Raw genomic sequence first — 24,581 nt, 5'->3', positions numbered from 1 at the left:
AAGATCTACGATCAGTGATATAAAGTGACTATTTGTTAAGTTATTTAGACAGTGACTTCTTAAGCGATTTGGAAGCGAAGTTTGGACTAAGCGAAAGTATATTTTGTTAAGTAGGGTGACCATCTGATTTGTGAATGAAGGGCTCCTTGAAGAACACACAGTATGTAACAATATATCTGTATAGTGGTTGCTTATATTTATAGCCCAGTATTAAGTATCCTTCAAATATATATATTCTAATGCAGCTTGTTAATTTATTCCTGTTCCAATCTATTCAGAATTATATTTATTTTTATTTATTTCTATTTATAATGAATTCGCAAGTCTTTAAAAGCACTTCACATATAATAGAAGCTTTCATATAAATATGACGAGATATTAAATCACAAACATAATAAAAATTAATATTTATTAAGAAAACATTGGCACAACAATATCATTTCACTCTACAATTACAATGCTTATATGAGATCTTAAACATAGCATATAAAGTCAACATAGCATAACAATTGTTACAGTAAACAGACACTAGTTTTTATTAGAATTATTAAAAGTCTGGACTTTTCGAGACAAAAGTACACTGTATTGGATAGCAAAACTTTTTAATCAATCACTTTAACAAATGTGTTAAGAATCGCCTATTTAATACATATATATAAAATCTAAACATTTATTTGGATATCATCTAAGGATTACATATTGTATGTCATCGTAGCTGAATAACACAAGTAGAGTGGCAGAAAGAGATCGAGTGAAAAATACTGAGTATGGGAGTAGACTAGAATAGAGCAGTATGTAGTCAGTCTAAAATATTCAGTCGTCTTTGCTGCTGGAGTTGATAATGGCAAAGTGGCTCTCCCTGTAATAAAACACAAGAGACATATAAGTTATATATATATATATATATATATATATATATATATATATACACACACACAGTAATACCCCGCTTTACGCGAGGTATACGTTTCAAAAAAAAATCGCGGTAACTAAAATTCGCGTATAACGAGGTTTATGATTAAACATAGTCAAAAATTATTACAAAAAAATACAAATCATTTTGATCATTTTATGCAATATATACTCTTATTTTTTACGGAAAAATGCATCTATTGTCTTTTGGGTAACGTTTTGTTTACGTTCTTATAAAATACGTTCATAACACCCAACACTGTTTTTAATTGTTTTACAGATGGTCAAGACACCATAGAGAAGTTGATGACTACATTATATTTATATGCACTCTTTCGCGTAATTCGAGGCATTTGAGCGTGAAATTTGCAATTCGCGTTATAGTGAAACCGCGTATAACGGGGTCGCGTAAAACGGGGTATTACTATATATATATATATATATATATTAATGTTAATTTCGTAAATAACGTATGTAATGATAGGTGATAAACTCACAGCCGTGTCCAGATCTTGTGATGGATGAATTGGTCGGTGTGACGAAGGGCCAGAAGACTCCGCTGGCAGCTCAACGCCATGCCGGGGTCCTGAGTGGCGCCTCGTGTGTGACAGAGCCACTCCAACATCTGTATCACCAACCCGTCAATTATTCACAAATCTTGGAGACGATCCAGGTTTTGGGTATAGTATACACCAAATCTAGTTAAAGCATATCAATGGCTTATTCAAACGAAACCATATTTGCAAAGTTAAATAATTTATGCTGGACATTTTGCCAATAGAATCAGTAATGAGGAGTTATTCACAAGAATCAAGATCACCGACGTAGCTCGAAGAGTCGTTCGTACATTCGATGGTTTTGGATGTAAAGAATTTTGAAGAACGCCCAAGATCTGGTAGCTGATGTGGGTAGGTCTCCTGTTAGGTGGACAAAGGACATATTGAAGGTCAGGGGAAGTTAGATGCGGGTAGCGGAAGACATCATGGCGGTCTTCGAGGAACGTATTCAAATTAAAATATCTTTATTCAAAAAGGCATTTACTTGAGCTCGCTGATCTTGTTAATAATCGGGCCAGAATCTCAACAGTTGTTCTTTTAAATAAAATTCACCATATTTTCATGTGTACATTATAATATCAGATATATACTCTGTGTTTGGCACTAATCGGTGTAACATAACTCCTGAGGATGCCCCGTGGAGGGGTGAAACACGTGTTGAGTGATTTAACGGTGGCAGTTGTGTAATTTGCATTGTTTGCCGCATACGCATTTATCAGCGGGATGGCGGGCGGTGCACTTTGTTGCACGACTACTGCTGCATGGCGGAAGTAGCTATATATTAGTCCTTTTCTTAATTATAATTTGAATCATATATAAATGAGTCAACAAACCAAGTACCACACATTTCTTTCATAATATTTATTTAAAAATATACTTTCAATTTTAGATTTAAAACTAATAAAATGTATAAGATATCTTAGTGAACTTTGTTTTTTGATTTGTTAACTTTTGGAATACGAAATTTAAAAAAAGGTGTTTAGTTTATTCCGTTTGCAGCTGCTACTTCGAACTTCATATTTTATCCGTTTGTTAACTTGCGGGTCCCAATCGGCGCCAATATAATAGTTTTGTTGACTTTGGCTGAAATGCCTTTCATACTATTAAACCTGTAGGTATATATATACATATAATATATATGTATCGTTGTCATGCGGTATACTTTATACCAGTGTTTATAACGTGGGGCCAACGCCCCACAGGTGGGGAAGTTGACTTTTAAGAGTGGCAATTAGAAAATGTACTCGACACAATTATAATCCTTTTGCTAATATACATATATATAAAAATATTAAAATTATGTCCTATATATTACATAGGGGGGGTGCAAGAATTGAAAAGGCTTAAGTGGGGGCGTGATACAGAAATGTTTGGAAAGCACTGCTTTATACAATAATCTTTCATTTCAACCAAGAAAGACAATCTCTCTCCCTACATCCAAGGTTCTGTGTAGTGTGAATATATATTACCTGCAGGGTGCAGGTCTTCCAGGCGTCGCGTGCCAACAAGGCTGCCGCGGCGGGAGGCAGCAGAGCGCAGCGCACGGCTCGACTCGTCACCAGCCTGTCGCTGCCGGGCTCAAACGACCATATTCCACTGAACACGATCGCGCTCAACATGAACACGTCACATAGGTACAGCTTCGCAGATTCATCTTCCGTTCTGTATCATTAATTTATTTATATTTAAAAGTAAGTTTTTTCGAGCTGATAAAATCGGCGCGGGTAGCTCCCCCCCTCCCCCTACCCCCCACAAACAGTAGATCGACAACATACTTAAGATCTCTGTGTTTAGCACTAATCGGTGCAGCAACTCCTGAAGATGCCCCGTGGAGGGGTGAAACACGTGTTGAGTGAATTTACGGTGGCGGTTGTGTAGTTGGCATTGTCTGTCGCATGCGCATTTACGAGCGGGCTGGCGGGCGGTGCACTTTGTTGCACGACTACCACTGCATGTGCGGAAGTGGCTAAATATTGGTCCTTTTCTTACTTAGGATGGATTTCCGCAAGGTAACGCCTGATTCCATTAAACATACTTAAGGTCGTGGAACGTCAGTGGATGCAGGCAGCCCAAGATCGGTGATAGACCTTTGGGGGGAGGGGAGGTTGCACTTGACTTTGGACGGATATGATTGTGCTTTTATAAAAAAAATTACGTACTTTCAGTTTTCAATGTTTTTGTAACGAATATATATTCGTTTCAACATTGTTACACATTATTTATAAAGTGAAATAAAAATAATTTCCATAAACTTAGTGCAACATAGGTATATCTACATATGTTTTTATTATATAAGGTAGTTCCAGTCTGCGAAGACATGACTATTGAAAAGGATACAGCGTCGTTTGATTCCTAGACTTTATGCGTGCCTGGATACCTATCTAGATATTTCTCAGTGAGTTGTTGTGGAAAATAATACACTGGGATCTTGGTAACTGTATGAGAAATGCTCTTACTCCTTGAAGGCGACCTGCGTGCGTGCCATGAGCTGCAGGAACCAGTCCCGGGTGCTCTCTGCGTCGGGCTGCGCTTTCTGCAGCGCCGGGACCATGCACCGCAACGAGTACTCCTGCTCTCTGCAAACGAGGACCTCATGTCAGCCGATGGATGTCCACTACCATAGGCCTTCATCACCACGATGATCTGCCAGCTTCCTTTAATTATAGTCTACCTAGTGGGGGTAAACCATGTCTCGTCTACCATTCGTGGGACCGGAAAGTAATGTCGCTTTCTTAAGTTAAATTCACACGACTCCATATTTAACAAGTTTTCATTTCTATTCAACAATATATTCAACTTCGACATCAACAACCTTTTGCCGTCTAGTATACAAAATCAATCGGTTTTTCTGTAAAATATTTCGACAGAAACGATATCACATTCCAATTCCCCTAGTGTATGAAGAAAATTGAAATTAACAATACTATGTACGAATACATATTTAAATGTACATTATAATGTTTGTTTTAAATTTTTGAAGGTGTTTAGCAAAGACAATTAATAATAAATATTTGTTTCATTGTTGATTTGTCATGGTGTTTGATATGGGAGGTGGATGATGAGCAGCAAATTCCCGTGACCTTGTCGACATCCCCCTTGTGGGGGAAGGGAGAAACTGCCTACTCAGCTATGACATCATCTTCATTCAAACATTATGTTTGATCATTGGAATTCAAACGTGATCTCTTCGAGTCTCATTGGCAAGATCGATCCATGTAGAAAGGACTCCCAGATTTCCTGAAGATAACGTAATTTCAAAGTTCGAAAAACATTAAAAGTAAATCTATTAATAGAATGTCGTCCGTTTGTACATCTGAACACGACATATACTTAATATGCTAGTTGTTACAAGTAACAGACGCCGTGCTACATTAGTAGGTGATAAACTAACATATTAGTTCTTCAATATCGACAGCGGATAAAATTATTAACTGCTCCGCTTATGAATTGTGAACCTGGATTTTTTGTCAGGCCTACGTAACTTCTGTCGAGTTTCCCTTGGATCCTAGTGGCTCCACCAAGACCCCTTGGGATCCATATGTACCCCTTGGGATACACCCGGACCGCTATGCATTCACCTGGACCCTTCGGGATCCACCTGAACCTCTCGGATCCAGCCGGACCCCTTGTTGTCTACTTAAACCACATTGGGAAGCAGACTTATATAAAGAAGGTCTCAAAAATATAAAGAGGGAAGAGATCAGAAATTAGTCATCAGTTTAGAATGGTACTCACGGCACTAGGGCTGCGCAAGCGTCCACCAGCTCGTTGAGCCATGGCAGCGGCGCGCTGCAGTCAGGAGCAGCCGCTAGGGCTCCGCGGACACTGCAGGCGCGTCTTAACACCGCCCCGGTCACCTCCCACCAGCCGCTTGGTGCCGTCATGCGCTCCAGGTAATTCACGGACAATAGACAACAGCATTCCACGTAAGCTGGCCATGCCTGCAGATCATAAACAAGATTACCCTTGTTTTTAATTTGATTTACTAAAATTTGGAGTCAATCTAACCCCTCCCCCTCACTCCCTGAAAATATTACGTCACAAAATATACTGATTTTAAAATAATAAAGAAATTAAAAAATATATCTTTTATTGTTCCTATATCTTATATATTTAGTGTAGTATCGTGACAGTGATCGCAACTAATCAATCACCCTGTATAAGTTTGACATTAAAATTTTATTTACAATTAATCAAGTACCAAAACCTATGAAGCATAGTATTTTTACAAAGGAATTTAAAAAAATGAGGTTACATTAAAGGACTTACCACACTGTCAATATCTATAACGGAGAAGTAGGATTCCAGGATCTGTGAGATGAGAGTCCTGTTTGCCTCGTGGATCCTGTCGCAGGCGAGGGCTGTGCGGATATGACGCAGTTGAGTGACGAAAAGAGGTTCCTCGGTCCCTTCCCGAGGATTACTGGTCAGGGAAGTCCAGGACGCTCCTAAGCACAGCTCCAGAGGGGAACGAAGGCTGTTAGGGGGCAAGCTTCGAGAAAATATATCTAAATTTTCAAACACCAACATTATATCTTGCTCCTGAAACACACAAAATAATAAATTATGCGAATTTTGGTTTTAACTTAGAAAGTATTTACATCAATACCTCACTTTGCGTCGTGGTTACGTTCAAATCACGACGCAAATTGAAACGCCGCAAAGAGAATTAAGATTTTCTATAGCAAACCATGTAAAGATCGAAGATAGGTTCCTGGGTCATGAAAATACTACTTTTTGAAAAGAAAATTGAACAAAGTTAACATTTAAAAACCAAAAATAACTTTTTTGTAACCAGAAACAACATGTTAAAATTAATATAAATTTATTATTCTCTTTAAAAAAAAGCACAACACACTACATTACAACACACTACGTAATTGAAACTGAATTCCAAAATTAGCAAAACATGGTGAAAATAAAACTGTATTAAAATTGCGTTCATTTTTAATTAGAATGGGAATCCTCTAGTTTTGATGGCATGGCGCAATTAGAAACAAAAGTATTGCCATCTTTGGAAAAAAAAATTAACCCTTAGTATCCTGATTTACGAAAGTGATTTTTTTAATATTACTGTTTGCTTGAGGGTCTAGATGAAGGGAAAAATAGATTTTTTTTTTAATTTCGTTGGAAAGAATATTATACAACAGTAAAATACGTACAGCCAACCTATAAAAAAACTAATAGTAATGCGAACATTCGGTTTAAAAGATTGGTATCAAAATTGAAACTCTAGGCTATTAAGGGTTAAAGACTCGAACCCAAAACAACGCAACCTCGAAAATCTAACGACGCACAGTGAAAATTAGTACTAATTAAGCAGCGACGCAACTTCGAAAAAAACTCAAAACGAAACAAAGCGAGGTATTCGTGTACTTACTATATTACCCATATCAACCTTTTACACATATAATATAATGACTATCTTTAAGCTACGAAAGCTCGATGAACTTGAACGCCTGGAAAAAATCGAATGTAAGAGAATGAACTCACGTCAGACTTGTCAGGTTGAACGGCAAGAAGAAAGTTCTCCGCCAGACGACGCCCTGATGGTGAAATCTGAGCTTGTCTAGCTGCGAGCTTTATACATCCTGATCTCCACGCTGCACCACGGTGCACGGCCTCGTGTATGAAGCACAGGTCTATGGGCGGCAGCGGCTTAGGATACTCCATCGTCAGGGTCTCCAGGATTGCCAACAGCACCGCGTCAGAATATTCGTAAGACGGACTCGTCACCTGATATTGTAAGGAATAGTTTACATGTGATAATTTTAAAAACTATATTTTTTTTATATACCCCTATCTTGTGGTGGGACAGGGTCTTTTTTGGGCAATTTTTTTTTTCATTTAGTTTTTTTTTTTAATTCCGTTCTCTGCTTCCATTCTTCACATGATCTTTCATTCCATTCTTTTATACCACATTTCTTCTTTCTTACCCTTTTGCTCTGATCGTCTATCATTCTTTCCTTTTCTTTTTACATTTTTTGATTTATATTTTTATTTTACATTTTTTTTACACATTATTACTTATTCTATAATTATTTCTATCACAGTTTTGTTTCAATTTACGTTTTTAATCTATTTATCTTTTTATACTCTGTTTGTTTTATTTCTTTCTATCGCCCTTTTGGCGATCTCTTTACAAAGGGATATGAACGCCTGTTTGTCATCGCCGCCTATCAGGGAGGCTATTGTCTCCTCCCTGATTTCAACGCCAGACCGGCACTCGAAGCCGTTAAAAACTATATTAAATATATTTTATTTAGTTTAAATATTTATTTTACAGTGGGATTGCGTGTGTGTTTCCTGCTTGTCGACTCGGGGCTATGTTATTCCTTCGTGGAAACTCTAGTTGTATAATCATGAATAGGATCTTAGTAGATAGTACAGATCTCTACTCATAGGATCCGAGAAGTGATCAGTATAAATTAAAATCAATAAAACTTATATTTGATAAAGTATATAAGTAGACGGTTTTAAATTGAAACGTCGCAATAACACTATCGAGCTGGTGTAATTATAGCATATACGTAGAAAATCAAAATTATTATAAACTTTAATGCGACTATAAATACATTTTGATATACATGAACGGTCTTATTGACTAGTTTAAGAACAATGATCCAGTTAATCAGCAATGGTACTTAAATTCACTTGGGATTTTATTATTGTTTAGATTTGGGTAAACGAAGCCAGTGTAGACAGTTACGATGGCGTAAAAAAAATTCGTTTTCATAATGAACGGGCGGTCAGAGTGAGGCCGGGTCGTTTGTACTACGCATTACTCGATACAGGAACCAAAGTTATGTGTTTACACTATTTGTAAAAATCACAATGTACTTTGTGGTGAACGTAATAAGATTTATAATTGTACAAACTGTCAATGATATTCATGTTTAGTTTTGTTTAATAATATCAAAGACGTTCGAAAGATCAATTGCAGCCAAAATAATCTAGTCGTAAGATAACATATTTTGAGGAGGAAGTAAAATAAAACGTGTACAATTTTTCTCTATTTTATCTTTAAGGCATATCAATAACTTTACTTAAACATCTTGTGGTGTACCAACTATATATAGAGGATACAAATACAGGATGCCGGGTAGTTCTAACTACCTGTGAATTTAACTGGTGCTAAAACTAGAGAAATGATCGACTCTTATATTAGTCAACAACATCCAGCGCCATCTATTATTACTGTTCGAAGTTACAGCGTCTCTAACGCCATCTTTTAACAAGTATTAAAAAATTTTGCAAGCTATGATATATGTATGTGGAAAGGATATTAGCATACGTGAATACTAACGTCAGATGGTGCAAGCGAGAGGTGTGAGGGGAAGGGAGACGACGGTTGAACGACGAAAGTGCGTGCGCAGTTTAGGTTAGGTGTTCTTTTTAAAATAAATATTTGTGCCCAACGAAACACTTTAAAATTCAATCCCCGCATCTCGATTACCATATGTATGTGTATACGATTTCTATTTCATAAGTCTGTTAGGATGCATTATATGATCAACTCGCCTGTTTCTTGAAGCACTCCATGAGCCCTCGAAGGACGCTGGAGGGACTGAGGTGCGAGTAGGAGTGCTGTTCACCGCGTCCCTCCGTAGAGTACACCCCGCTGCGGTACCCTCGTACCTCGCGACGGATCAGCGCTGCGGCCAGGCGCTGTACACCACCCAGAGACGCCTGGTTCGTACACCTGAACACCTCCGGCCACACCTCACCTGGTCAGGACATTGTCATGTCAACCGAAACACGCCCATTGCAAAGTTTCTCATAACAGTCATTACGAGAACCGCTCTTAGGGATTTTCCGTGATATTATCTATGTCAGGGCTTCTTAAACTATGGGTCGCGACCCCAAATGGGGTCGGGAGATTTTAATGACAAATATTTATACATACCATTTTACTACTGCTTGAATATATTCGAGCGAATTAAGACGGTAAGAATCCACTTTTATTTTTAAAACTATAATAAATTCAATTTTGTTATATATTGTGAAATTTTTAATTTGAGATTTTTGTATGTTACAAAACGAATTCTAAAACTATATACATATTTTCATGTGTATGCAGTACATTGCTACCTTATAAGTAATTCATCAAAAAAATATTAATTTATTTTACTTTTATATTTGTATGGGGTCGTCAAGAAACTCGCAATCATAAATGGGGTCGTGAATGACAAAAGCTTAAGAAGCCCTGATCTAAGTTGTTGGTCCAACTAGAGAGGGGGGGGGGGGTACCTAAAACACTCGAGAAACTTTTTTGTCCCAATAGCTATGTGTATGAGCTAGGCGCCACACCTATTAATAGGTCAAGATATCCTGTCATTTCACCAAGCCCCGTAATCAATCTTTTGGATACAACCTTTCGAAATGGCGGAGGCTTTAGTCCTCCAGTAGACAACTTAAGATTGAAATGATCAGGTCTCAGTTTGATCAATCTTGTTTGTATTGGACCTGACGCCAACTTAGATCAGCTTGGCCAGACTGGATTTACCACGAGAACTCGGACCCCTACACCCCAAAAAGATGATGGAAGAAAGGCGAGGAAAGAAAGAAGGTATAAAAGAACAAAACAAAAGATATTGTCAAGGACAAAAGTAAAGAATGAAAGATATTGTGACGCGTGAAAGAGAGATAAATAAAGAAAAGACTGAAAAAAAATTATTATAAAGTCCCTGATCCCAAAAAGTTAGGGGTACGAGAGGCCCCCAATAGCGGGGGCCCTAAAATGATCAGGTCTTTGCTCTAACTAAGATCAAGTAATAATGAAAATTCATACACGGTATATAATCGAGGACATCTTCAGGCTTCCTTGCAGCATCAGCAGGAGTTTTGCAGTATGATGCCGGCAGTTTCACAGTCCGTCTGTATATCTGATTAAAAAGATTAAAAGCCACAGATTAAAAGTCAACTTTTGCAGAATGTTACTCAATTAATTTTTGTAATATTAAAACAACCGTTATTTACTACATACATATGAATATTAGCTGATTCCGGAAACGTTGTTTTGCAAAAAAAATTAAAGTTTTTAATTAACAAATGTAAGATAAGGGTTGATCGTAGAGGGGTGAAAATTTAGGTTTGTATGTATTTTTGTATGCTGTATCATAGTAAAATAAAAACTAAAAAAAATTGTCTAAAAAAATTAAAAATAAAATTTAGGGGTGGACCACCCTTATCACTTAGGAGTATGGAAAATAGATAGTAGCCGATTCTCAGACATACTGACAAATCGGTCAAGCCGTTTCGGAGGAGTTCAAGTTCGAACACCGTGATACGAGAATTTTATATATTAGATATATACGATACATTTGACAAAATTACATTTTTTTTTTACTTATTCCGTCTGTTTGTTCCAGTTAGTCATCGAAATGGCTGGAGTGATTTATAGGAGGCTTATACAGGCAGGTAGCTGATGTGATAATTAACATATACTTTTGCTAATTTGCACTTCGTAACATGACCCTGCGTAGTACGTCCACTAAAGGGAGAGAGATAACTGAAGATAACCTGAAGATGCTGGATAAATGTCGCTTCCTATCGATCCCATTATAAATCTGGGATGTAGGATGTTCAGCTCGTGTCATAGGTTTAAGTTTCACGAGGGCTACGTTCGGAGATTGAATCAGGAATCAGGACATACGCAGAAGAACCAAAATCGCCGACATAGCTCGAAGAAGTGGTCGTAGTGGCAGTGGGCGGGGTACAACGCTTGGCTAAGTTGGTTTTTGGGACCGAAAGATTCCCAAGTGGCGACCACCAGGTGGTATTCCTCCCACTAGGTGGACTGAGGATATAGCTAAGGTTGGATGAAACCGTTGGATGCGGGCATCAGAAGACCATTTATCATCACGATCTTTGGGGAAACCTATTTAAATTCAAAATATCTTTATTCTCCAAGTAGTAAGCTACCATCGGTTGGACGCTGATTTGTTGAGAAGTCAACCAGAAACTCAACATTTGCTCTTTTAAATGATATCTAACAATTTTTCACGTGAAGTAAACTTAATTGCACGACTACTGCTACATAGCGGAAGTAGCTATATATTAATCCATTTCTTACTTATGATGGACTTCCGTAAGGTAACGCCTGGATTTAATACATATTATAATATCAATCATGTAAATGAGTCAACAAACCAAATTCACTTTTCGATAAAATGAAAACTCTTAATGTTGTAATAAGATTTATTTAATAATATACCTTTATTTTTAGACTTAACTAACTTGTCAAAGTTATTATATATGCATACACCTATCGAAGAGCGTGCTTGTTTTCTATCAGTAGTATATATTTTAAATATTTAATGGAATCAGGCGTTACCTTGCGGAAGTCCATCTTAAGTAAAAAAACGACCAATATTTAGCCACTTCCGCACATGCCGTGGTAGTCGTATGTTATTGTGTGGCATGCATGTTAGTTATTGGCACTAATCGGTGTAACATAACTCCTGAAGATGCCCCATGGAGGGGTGAAACAGGTGTCGAGTGGTTTAACGATGGCAGTTGTGTAATTCGCATTGTTTGCCGCATACGCATTTATCAGCGGGCTGGCGGGCGGTGCACTTTGTTGCACGACTACCACTGCATGTGCGGAAGTGGCTAAATATTGGTCCTCCATATATTTCATATTACTAGCTTATGTACCTCGGGCATATCAGCAAGCTTAAAGTCCTCGAGCCGGTATCCAGCGAGGGCGTCGCATGCAGCATCAGCCACAGCGGGCTGGTGGGCATCCGCTACCCAGCACCACAACCGTCGCGCCGTCTCCTGCAGCATCCGATCGTACTCCGGTGACGTCACGCGTAGCGGCGGCGCCTCTGCTAGCAGCTTGCACAAGCTGACAGACCACAACCAATTTATGACAGAGAATAAAGGAAGAACTTTGCCTACATCATGGACGAGTATAAATGTCACCTTGTCTTTCTAGAGTTCTATATAAAGGTCTAGTGTAAGAAAAACAAAGACTCAGGGATATACAAAAGGATCTAATAAGATCCATGATAAGCTATGCCTGGAAGCAAAAACAGAAACATAAATACATCTAATATATAAAATTTCCATGTCACAATTTTAGTTACCGTACTCCTCCGAAACGGCTTGACCGATTTTTACCAAATTTTATATGCGTATTCAGTAGGTTTGAGAATCGGCTACTATCTATTTTCCATACCCCTAAGTGATAAAGGTTGTTCACCCTTAAATTTTTTTTTTAATTTTTGGACGAAATTTTTTTTATAACGTTATAACGGCACTAAAAATACATACAACCCTAAATTTTCACCCCTCTACGATCAACCCTTTAATTTTTTGGCAAAACAACTTTTACGGGATCAGCTAGTGTTATATAAGAGTCAAATAAACTGTGACACTCTTTTAATCTGTAATCTAGTAATAAGAGGGAAAGAAGATCTGTGAAGGAACATATGAAAGAGAAATAAAAAAAGAGAGAATGATGAAAAGCGAATTATGAATAAAATTAACATATTAAAAATATGTATATATATTTATCCGGAAATATAAAGTCCTTGTCCCAAATAAGGTAGATGGAACGAAAGGCTCACAAAAACCGAGGCCAAAAGAAAAAACAATTTATGAACATAACATACTATGATCACAACATGTTATAACAAAAACGAGTTGTGATCATTATAAATCGTAATCATAATATACTATTGTAAACGGAATAGTTTATGAATTTATGTTCGGTTTCCATGTCTACATAAATCCGAAGTGATTTTGATCATGGTGACAAATACTCTTTGAAAACCAATATATATAAGTAGTGTGAAATGTATATGACTACTAATAATAATTTTTTTAATTGATTAAAAAAAAACCAACAGCATATACAATTAATTTAAATGTGTGTGTGTATGTGTGAGAAAAACGTGCACAAAAATATGAAGAGTTATGTGGACTTATTCAAGATTACCTGATCTGCACAGCTGGTCGTGAGTCCTTGCCGAGACGGGGCTCCAGAGCTCGCCAGGTGCTGGGGGGAGCGACGGCTGCTCCCCTCCAAAGTGCAGCCAGTGCCTCCAGTGCGAGCGCGGTAGCCGTTGCTCCATTTTTATCCGTGCACTTGTTCAGGATCGAAGAGATTATTGACACCACCTCCAATCCGTGACTAGAAGCCCTGATACACAAGTTTTACATTAGCCGACGATAATTATTGCACATCGACCTTTAGAAAGAGACAATCGGATAATTTCGGCTTCGTAGAGCCTTATCTCTGTCGCACGAAATACAACGACTGACAAAACGTCACATAGATAGTGTGACGTGTATATCTTATCTTTTTACTAGCACCATTTTTATATTTCTCTCTTACTATATTTACTGCTTTACTAAATTTACTTGCCGTAGAATCCTACCTTACCCTGTAATATTCTTGAGTCTTGTTTTAATCCGCATTATTTTATATTAAAAAGATATATATATATCTTTTTAATATATATATACATATACATATGTATACCCCGTATATATACATCTAATAGATTCAGGCGTTATTTTGCGGAAGTCCAACCTAAGTAAGAAAGATACTAAAATATAGCTACTATGTGAGTGACTCTGTGTTTGGCACTAATCGGTGTAACATAACTCCTGAAGATGGCCCGTGGAGGGGTGAAACACGTGTTGAGTGATTTAACGGTGGCAGTTGTGTGATTCGCATTGTTTGCCGCATAAACATTTATCAGAGGGCTGGCGGGCGGTGCACTTTGTTGCACGACTATCACTGCATATGTGGAGATGGCTAAATATTGATCCTTTTCTTCCTTAGGATGGACTTACGCAAGGTAACGCCTGATTCCATTAAATATTTATAATCCAGTCTGGCTAAGCTGATCTAAATTGGTGTCATTTCCAATACAAACAAGATGTTCCAGAGATTCGGACATTACGGTACCATTTGAAATTATTAACAAAAACACTTGACAGATAACAATACAGTACATGTCGTGGCAACAAATTTAAAACTTAGAAAACTTATCATAATCTATAAGTATAATATAATAAATTATTCTGACCTCAATTCACATATTCTTTTAACCGCCACGGCCTTCGCCACGTCAATTTCCCATTTGAGGTCATCGGACCTACCAACTCCGGGATCAACTAACACCTCTTGAAGATACGGGAAACATCGAACCTAAAAATTTATACATATCTTTAGATCCTTTCTTAAAGATTTAGATCAGTGATTCCCAAAATGATCTATATCGACCCCTAGGGGTCTATGACAACCTGCAAGGGGTCTACGTCAGCGAATAAAAATTTGGGGGTCCATGAAATGTAAATGGGGGTCCACGATAGTGAATCTCAACACATACACTGATAGTATCTATTTACTTACATCAAACTATCTTATATCAAAACATTTACATTATTTATAAAAGTACCTATGAAGTAAAAAAAAATATTATATATGTTAATAAAATTGTGAAGTTGTAGGATGTTGGTTTTCGCTTTGTGGTCGCAATACATTTGGAACTTGTAAAAACTCATAACTGTTTAAATTAACATGTGTTTTTACTTTAAGCTTTTAACACTAAACTTCACTACAGTTAGAAATTTACATGAAATCAATATCAGGTAACTAGGGGGTCTACCTAACACGAAAAAACATGGCAAGGGGTCTACGACATGAAAAAGTTTGGGGAACTCTGATTTAGAACCAATAAACTATCATATAAGTAGCGCTATAACAACAAAAGGAGCAAAAGTAATGTTATAATGTGAACACGCCTTTATTTTTACAAATGGCGCCAGTTATCACATACTCGTATATACTCCATCGCTAGTTGACAACTAATTCTCTTTATACCTACATCATAAATGTCAAAGCGCAGTGACATTTGCCGCCATTTGTAAAAATTAATGCGCGTTCATGTGAACGGCGTAAAAGTAATGTCATAATATCATGACATTACTTTTGCGCCACTTAATATTACCTGGCCAACATTGCCAGCACTTCAGAAAATGTCAGCGTTGAAAGAATTGGCAGAAGAAACTTGATCAACGCTTCCATCTATCTTGGGCTGGCGACCCCTATCATATACGAACCTACCTCGATTCCAACTAGGCGATTTGATTATTGAACAGCAAAAGAAAAACAAATATAAAACTAGACTCCGTGCAACCATATACTCAATGGTTAATCATACAAGCAATTTTAAAGAAACAAAGCAATAGGAATTATGACATTACTTTTGCACCACCCTTTAGTACTCTTTTATAGAGTGTGTTAATGGATTTGATAGATATATAAACATTTATTTCATATTGCAATGACACTTATGAATCACATATAAACTCAAGACAAAAATCTTCATTAAAATAGAATATGTCAAAATAAAGGCTAATGGATATAAAATATATCTGCATGTACAATTGATGTCTGACATAGCGTACCATGCTCCGAAATATTTCATCCAAAATACAGCGATGTTCCAAGGTGAAGGTTGACCAATGACCAAGGATCCAAGACGTGGTCGCTTAAGATTGACTCATAAGAAGATCCAGGGTCACCCAGAGAAAAGAAATGAAAAGATCCACAGATCTGAACTAAGAGATGGATCCTGTCTCGTACGAACCAAGAAGCTGAATCTTCTATGTAAGTACCTATCCCTATAAAATACAGGATGATAAAACATTATTTTAACAAGACATTTACCTGTGTTTCAGCTAAGCTCGTATATAACATAATGAGAAGCGAAGTTGGAACACCCCTGTTAGTTTTCAACTTGTTCAGTATCGACACTATAGACGGTACATTCTCCTAAAAAATTAATAAGTTAGATAAGTTAAAAAAAAAATGTTTTATTGTGCTACCGAAACCGCTGTACCGCGCCTGAGGAAACTGGTGAGAGGTGGGAGTGCATGAGAAAAAAAACATTAGCGCCGCCGCGAGTTGACAGAAGCCTGGCTTAACGTCTGACCCTCCCTCCCCCAGTTTCATCCTAGGCGCGGTACAGCAGTTTCGGTAACACTAAATCTGATATAAAATATATAGATAAATACATACCTTTGTCTTCGCCATCAAAGGAAGCCCCCTCAAACACTCAAGCTTGACCTTTGGCCTTGGGTCATTCGCTATCACATACAATAATATAGGCAAAACAATAACTGAAACATCTTTTTTCACTTCAACAAGACCAATCACAACTCTGATCACCTTCAACATAACTTCTTCAAACTCTCCTTTTCTCTTTTCAAATATTAAACCAACGAAGAATGGTAAGATGTTAAGTTTAATGGTATCATTTGATAGGAGAAGAGAATCAATCCATTCGTTCAGCTTACTAGGTTCATCTCTAACTCTTTCCCATGTTTCAATTAACTTGAATACTTCACACATATGTCCATCGGTGTAGAGTAGAGTTTGGAAGGTTTTATTTGCCATCAAATTAGGCATGTACAACCCACTATCTTCTGTACTCTCACTTTGGTAAACATCTAGAATCTTTGATGCAACTTTTAATGCGTTCGTAGTCATGTAGGAAGGTAAATGAAGCCACTGAAGGGATAAACCAGTGAATGCATTCAAACTGAGCATTCCACATTCATATTTACTTATTATATTTAAACCTGAAATTGAAAATATTATTACAATGCATAAGGTTCCTAAATATCTGCAAAGTGACACAGGAAACTATCTGTAAAAACCAAGATAAAGGGTCGGGTAAACCAGACCATAAAAACACGAAATATTATGAGATATCAAGTCAACTATAGATGTAATTAACTAAATAAAAAGTAAATTAACAAACAAAAATTTATAAATTAAAAGTGCTATTAAGAATAATCTGTAATAACAACCAAATTTAACCCTTAGTAGCCTAGAGTTTCAATTTTGATACCAATCTTTTAAACCAAATGTTCACATTACTATTAGTTTTTTTTTATAGGTTGGCTGTATGAATTTATAGTTGTATAATATTCTTTCCAACGAAATAAAAAAAAAATTGTTTTTCCTTTCATCTAGACCCTCAAGCAAACACAGTAATATTAAAAAAAATCACTTTCGTAAATCAGGCTATTAAGGGTTAACAAGGAATATAGATGAGGGAAATAAATTGTGAAGAATGAAAGGAGAAATACTTCTTTAAACCGATATCTCAAGGAGATTCACAGCCCTAAAGCGTAAATACCTTTGATCTTCTACACCAACACTTCAATCCATAATACATAATGCTGGTTAAAAACTAAAATACACTGTCCGAGCAGAAATAATATCAGAGTAACGTTTTATCTACCTAACGGCATAAGTTGCAGCACTAAGTCTGACTGCAATACTCAATGTATGGCCTCCATTGAAGTTTAGAATCGATTTTATCATCCAGGAAAACCTTTGTTTTAATTTAAAAAAATTCTTTTATTCTTATAAGTGCTACTAAAGTCTATGAATTGAAGTGATTTGAATTTAGAATTTATTTTCCTCTAGATTGGCCAAAAGAAAGAAACATTCAACAGTCCGGACAATACAGTAGAGTAAAATAAGAAAGAGACTAATATATAGCTACTTCCGCTATGCATCAGTAGTCGTGCAATGAAGTGCACCGCCCGCCAGCCCGCTGATAAATGCGCATGCGGTAAATAATGCGAAACACAACTACTACCGTTAATTCACACAACACGTGTTTCACCCTTCCACGGGGCATCACAATAACACACACAACACCGAGTCACTCACATAGCACCTATATATTGGTCTCTTTCTTACTTAGGATGGACTTCCGCAAAATAACACCTGAATCTACTAGGTAGTATAGTAAAACTCACATAAATTGAAGAGCTCGTGCAGATAGAGAGCGGAGCTAAGGGTCAGGTTCTCAGTGAGGAGCATCAATGTGAATCCAGCAACAGTCTTTAGTTCAGGTGCGTCCAAACCGAAACAACGCTCTATCAAACTATAACACGCACGTGGGTCTCGACTAAAATAGACAAAAAGGAACCATTACCATCATTTGAACCATACGTCCACAGCTGGACACAGACTTTTTCCAGATAATCAATATGACTGGTTCACCTGCAGGATTAATAAATATCTTTATTTGTATCTGGAAATTTCTATGATTGTATTAAGTATCAATTATTAAAGTTGCGTTTTGTTATATCATGAATCATAAGTCACAGGATCTCATAAGGGGCGGTAACGCCCTTAGTGCATCTTTCATGGGCCTTACTGTCCTTAAACCTTTCATGCGGCGGTAACGCCCTTGGTGCGCTTTCCATGGGGCGATAACGCCTTTGGTGCGCTTTTCATGGGGCGGTAACGCCCTTAGTGTGCTTTTTATGGGGCGGTAACACCCTTAGTGCGCTTTTCAATAGGCGGTACCGCCCTGTGCGTTTTTCACAGGGCGATAACGCCCTTAGTGTGTTTTTCATGAGGCGGTAACGCCCTTTGTGCGTTTTTCATGAGGCGGTAACGCCCTTAGTGCATTTTTCATGAGGCGGTAACGCCCTTAGTGCGTTTTCATGGGACGGTACCACCCTCTAATAAACTGCTGGGAATAAGCCTCTCTCCATTATTTTCTAATAGGACTGACTGGGATCGACCCACAACCAGGGTCTTCCGACAACCTTAACCAGGCCATCCACCCATCTTGGATGTCTCATGCTGCACCTACCGGCTCGTGGTATCTTCAAAACCCTAAGCACCCAGAGGTAATGTGTTCTGTCTCCTATGGATACCTACTGCCTATTTAACTTGTCAATCCGATAAGTTTTGTCGGTCACATTTTTCCCAATTATAATGGAAATTATTTTGGGCTTCCTCATGGCGTATATAAGGGATCATTATAATTTATATATGTGTATGTAATATATTCTATGTATATATATACAACATAATAAAGTATATTTTAAATAGAGTAAAAATTATACTCAGAGAACTGTCAAATTTAACAACATTCAGGTTTCAGGCAAGAGAAATTAGGTTACCCATTTTTAAGCATTTCGTAGGATATCCTCGCCAGGATCGGAACATAAGCCATCACGTGTTCCCTTATCTGCTGGTACACCGCTGCATCCACCACCACACTGTACGCTGCAAAAGCATTTTCTAACATCTTCGGATTGCAGATCTGAATATATAGGATAACCAGTTTTAAGTATAGACGAATAGGATAAATAGTTCGGAAAAATGGTCGGCTAATTATGGAAAGAGCTTATGAAAAAAAATCCGAAACACAAATGTGTGAGATGGACATAGCTATATCTGCTTGTGGGAATGAAACAAACCAGTCGTATGACTGATGTAAAACAGTAAATTTATACAGGGTGGTTGGTGAAGCAATAATTAATTTTAATACACAAAAATAATTTTGAAAACAATATATCTTACATTATTTACCAATTCTACACCATACCATACATTAATTGGCAACAAATAGGCTTTATATTGACCACTTCAAAGCTTTAACGCCTACTTTTAATCATCCTGTATTTTAAGTTTGAGAGGTCCCAAGGCACGGACGTCAAGCGGACCACACGGCAGTACACTACCCGTAGGGCAGACTGGGGCGAGTTCCATCGAACTGTCGCTCGGCTGCTATCGGATCGCTGTCTGACGCCTACCGAGGTGAATCAGATCACCGAAAAGGGGGCGTTGGACAGCACGGTCGGTCGGTATGTGGAAACCGTGAGGGACGCTTGCGAGTTGGTCCTGCCGAAGGTCTCCAAGCGGAAGAGGACGGAATTGCCCTGGTGGTCCGAACAGCTCTCTCTCCTCAAGGCGGATGTCTTGAGGAAGAAGAGAAGGAGCAGGGCCGCGAGGCCGGCTCGTAAGGAGCTGGTCTGGCGCGAGTACTGCGACGCGAAGGAGGCATACCGCCTCGAGGCGGGGCGCGCTCAGACCCATAGCTGGAAGCGTTTCTGCGAGAGGCAGGATCGCGAGACCATGTGGGACGGGATCCACCGTGTGATGCGTCGCACGGAGGTGAGGCGAGAGGACGTCCCCCTCGTCCAGTCAGGTAAACTGCTGGACGCAGCGGGATCAGCCAGGCTGCTGGCGGAGGTTTTCTTCCCGGAGGACGACCCCGGGAAGGACAATGCGGACCACAGAACTGTAAGAGCTAAGGCCGATGAAGTCAATTCGGGGGACCATGATGGAACATGCGACCCCCCGTTTACGATGGAGGAGCTCCGATGGTCCGTATCGACCTTCAACGCCAAGAAGGCACCTGGCTCTGACGGACTCACCGCGGACATCTGCCGTGCGGCCGTCGCCGTGGACCCCGTTCTGTACCTCGCGCTCTCCAACCGGTGTCTCGCGCTTTCCCACTTCCCCACGAGATGGAAGGAGGCAGTGGTCGTAGCGTTGCGGAAGCCGGACAAGGAGGACTACACGCACCCGAAATCCTACAGGCCCATCGGACTCTTGCCGATTCTCGGCAAGGTCCTTGAGAAAATGATGGTCCGTAGGATCCGGTGGTACACTGCACCGTATATCAGTAGCCACCAATACGGCTTCATGCCGCAGAGGTGTACCGAAGACTCCCTGTATGACCTGATCCAGCATCTGCGAACCCGGCTGAAGGAGAAGGAGATCGCGGTGCTGGTATCATTGGACATAGAGGGAGCCTTCGATAACGCCTGGTGGCCTGCTATGCGGTGCAGACTGGCAGAGACTCGCTGCCCCGCGAATCTGCGGCGTCTTGTTGACAGCTATTTTAGCGATCGCAAGGTGTCCGTACGGTACGCGGGGGCAGAGTGGGCCAGAGAGACCACCAAGGGGTGCGTGCAGGGATCCGTAGGCGGCCCAACCTTCTGGACCCTCCTCATCAACCCTCTCCTGGAGGAGGTGGCAAAGACCGGGACACACTGCCAGGCGTTCGCAGATGACGTCGTGCTGGTCTTCTCGGGGCAGAAGGCCCAGGACATCTCGAGTCGGGCCAACGCCGTTCTCGCCCATGTTCATGAGTGGGGGGTCAGGAACAAGCTGAGGTTCGCACCACACAAAACCAAGGTGATGGTGCTAACCAACAAGCTAAAGTTCGACTACCCATTACTGAGCATGGGAGGTGAGCCGCTTGGCCGGACTGGGGAGGTCCGGATACTAGGCCTCACAGTTGACGATAGGCTCACGTTCAACAGTCACGTGAAGAACGTGAGCAAGAAGGCACAGGGCCTCTATCGTCAGCTGTGCAGGGCTGCGAAGGTATCTTGGGGTCTGAACTCGGAGGTGATCAGAACGATGTATCTGGCGGTGCTGGAGCCGACGATTTTGTATGCAGCGAGTGCATGGGCGCCGGCGGCTAGGAAGCTGCTGGTCCGCAGGCAGTTGGGCGCGGTCCAGCGGGGCTTCGCGCAGAAGATCGCGAGGACCCACAGGACCGCGTCCCTGCACTCGGCCCTTATACTTGCCGGGTTGCTTCCCCTGGACCTTCGGGTCCAAGAAGCAGCCCGCTTATTTGAAATAAGAAAGGGTCATTCCCGGCAGGTGGTAAAGGACCGAGACCTGGAGGTACCGGTCAGCTACCTGAGACTACCACACCCGTCTGGTCAAGTTGGTGTGGAGTTCTCCTGTCTGGGGGAAAGTGCGGAGGAAGTCCGACTTGCCACCGCGGCTGCCGATCTGGTAATTTATACCGACGGCAGCCGCATAGAGGATAAGGTGGGTGCGGCGTTCTGCGTCAAGCGGGGCGCCGTAGAGTCATACACAAAGAAACTCAAGTTGGGCAACTTCTGCACCGTATACCAGGCAGAGCTGCTGGCTCTAGCTGAGGCAACAGGGTACGCGGCCGGCGAGTCGGCGCAAGTCTGCGCCGTACTGAGCGACTCGCGGTCCGCTCTCGAAACTGTCGCAAGATCGGACACCCTCCATCCCTTAGCGTTAAGAGTGAAGGAGAATGTAATGAAAGCGAGAGAAAAAGGGAAGGATGTAAGGTTGTATTGGGTGAAAGCGCACGCGGGGATGGAGGGGAACGAGAGGGCGGACCAGCTGGCCAAGGAAGCGGCCCTGAAGAGTAAAAGACGACCAGAGTACGAGAGATGCCCTGTTTCATTCGTCAAGCGGCAACTGAGACTGGAGTCGCTCGACGAATGGAACAGGAGGTATGTGGAAGGAACGACGGCTTCGGTAACGAGGATGTTTTTCCCGGACGCCGTCTCAGCCTACCGCGTGCTCCGCAGCATCGAGGTGGACGCGGTCTCGGCCCAGCTCTTCACGGGGCACGGGGGGTTCTCTGAGTACCTTCATAGGTTTAAGCTCAAGGAGGACCCCTCGTGCTACTGTGAACCGGGCGTGGACCAGACCGTGATCCACCTTGTGGCCCGGTGTCCCGCATTCGGGGGACTCCGGTTCGGCTTCGAGTGCCGGTCTGGGGTTCAAATCAGGGAGGAGACAATACCCTCCCTGATTGGTGGCGAAAACAAAACGACATTTATATCCCTATGCAGAGAAATCGCCAAAAAAGCGATTGAAAGAAACAAAACAAACAATTTATAAAAAAGATAAAACAAAATAAAAGGCTAAGAGAACAAATATGTGATAATTATAGTATAAGTTACAATGATAAGAAAATGTTAATCAAAATTACAAATTGAATGTCAAAAGAAAAAAAGGGAAGAATGTCAGACGAACAGAGCGAACGAGAAAGAAAGTAGAAATGTAGCACGAAAGACAGACAAGACCGAAAGAGTATGTGATGAACGACAGAAGAGTATGAAAATAAAAATAACTGTGAAAAAAATAAATTGAAAAATAAGTCCCTGTCCCACCTAAGATAGGGGAACGAGAGGCCCCCAATAGCGGGGGTCATAAAAAAAAAAAAAAAAAAAATCATCCTGTATTATGAGCCTGCTTGAAATTGAAACAAACAACAAAAATATTTTTTTCAATGTTGTTCCTTAAATGCCTATTAGAATTTACATAGACCAGTTATGTCTTCTGTGTTGACTATACCTGTTGACAGCAAACGCAGTCCAGAAGAAGTGAGGCCTGGGCAGCAGTCTGTTGCAAACTTAGCAACAGCTGCCATGGTCTAATGCTTGCACTACCTCTCTGAGGGTTACATGTCAGCCATAGGAACACTGACCGAAGTAACTCTAAACTGTTTGATGAAATTCTGAAAACAAATTACAAAATGGATTAATGGACCATCATTGCTTCAGCCAAAAGATATCAATTCCTGGACATAGGCTTAGACATTTCTATATATATAAAATTTTATAGCAAGATATATTTGCATTGCCTAAAAATTTTATTCTTGAAAGCCTCCTTGGAGGTAGATCTCTGATGCCATTCATCCCAATTTTCCCTAGGTTAACCAATTTTTATCTGTGATTTCAGAAACATTATTTCTTTAGTAAAGGTGACTAATTAGTCAAAGACAATTGAACAGAGTGTGCATATTAAGTGATGTCATTAAAAGAAGAAGCAGTGTTTTTGATAAACAGTTATATAAATAAAATTCTTACTTGTAATCAGGGTGTGTGCATAATGCATGCATTTGTGCAAGGACATCATCTTCCGAATCCTTATTCTTCTCCAGTACAGATATTAGAGGATGCTGCGGAGATTTAAGCGAAAATTGACACTTGTACAGCTGACCAGGCATCAGACGCGATCGAAGGTCCAGAATTAAAAGGCCGGCTATTGTCGATATTGTTGCAGAGTAATTGCTTAAAATTATATAAAAATTTAATAATTCTGCCTTTATGACTTTCGTATAAGAATAATTATAAATAAAGTATGTTTGCTTTTTTAATATATCATTGTAAATATAACTTACTGAGCACTTGGAAGCAAGGTTATGACAGTGGACATAGTGTGTCCAATTTCAAGAACTCCAAGCTCCACAAGGGCCAATAACCCCTGAAATGCAGTAAGACTAACAAGGGTATTCTCTGACGAACATTTCTCCCTAAGAAATTTAAGTTCTTCATTCTCTAGAACGAATTTCTGTCTTTCAGCCGGCTTATATTTGGACTTTATGGTGGAGATTAACTTATCAATAGCATTTACGATTAGAACACTGTTATTAGTTTTTAACTTATATTCTATTTCGTCCATGTTAATTTATATTTAGGATTTTCTTATTAAAATTTACACGTATCGTGTTTACTTCGATTTGTCAGATTGACAATTTA

General features: G+C 39.7%; 1 protein-coding gene across 1 annotated transcript; it reads right to left on the bottom strand.

The window, feature by feature from the left end:
* Positions 1–643: 643 nt before the first annotated feature.
* LOC137921403 (focadhesin) lies at positions 644–24,535 on the bottom strand. Its single transcript, XM_068764151.1, has 19 exons — positions 24,224–24,535; positions 23,910–24,113; positions 23,395–23,557; positions 19,431–19,573; positions 18,270–18,421; positions 16,513–17,075; positions 16,162–16,266; positions 14,516–14,637; positions 13,417–13,620; positions 12,129–12,321; positions 10,261–10,354; positions 8,991–9,196; positions 6,963–7,205; positions 5,739–6,011; positions 5,205–5,410; positions 3,926–4,045; positions 2,939–3,131; positions 1,410–1,537; positions 644–859 (listed from the first exon to the last, which is right to left on the bottom strand). The coding sequence occupies exons 1-19, from the start codon at positions 24,502–24,504 to the stop codon at positions 814–816; spliced, it is 3,639 nt and encodes a 1,212-aa protein (XP_068620252.1). The 5' UTR covers positions 24,505–24,535; the 3' UTR covers positions 644–813.
* Between the last annotated feature and the right edge of the window lie 46 nt (positions 24,536–24,581).

The sequence above is a fragment of the Battus philenor genome, unplaced genomic scaffold (assembly GCF_028537555.1).
Source record: "Battus philenor isolate CCGP_79_NKW_IND1 unplaced genomic scaffold, ilBatPhil1.0.hap1 SCAF_19, whole genome shotgun sequence".
Lineage (NCBI taxonomy): Eukaryota > Metazoa > Arthropoda > Insecta > Lepidoptera > Papilionidae > Battus > Battus philenor.
This window is presented reverse-complemented; position numbering and strand designations above follow the sequence as displayed.

Coding starts and splice junctions, on each gene's coding strand:
- LOC137921403 (XM_068764151.1), bottom strand. CDS start 24,504: ATGGACGAAATAGAATATAAGTTAAAAACTAATAACAGTGTTCTAATC. Junction 19,574..23,394: donor ACTGCGTTTGCTGTCAACAG/GTATAGTCAACA, acceptor CTATATATTCAG/ATCTGCAATCCGAAGATGTT. Junction 12,322..13,416: donor CGACCAGCTGTGCAGATCAG/GTAATCTTGAAT, acceptor GTGGTCTGTCAG/CTTGTGCAAGCTGCTAGCAG.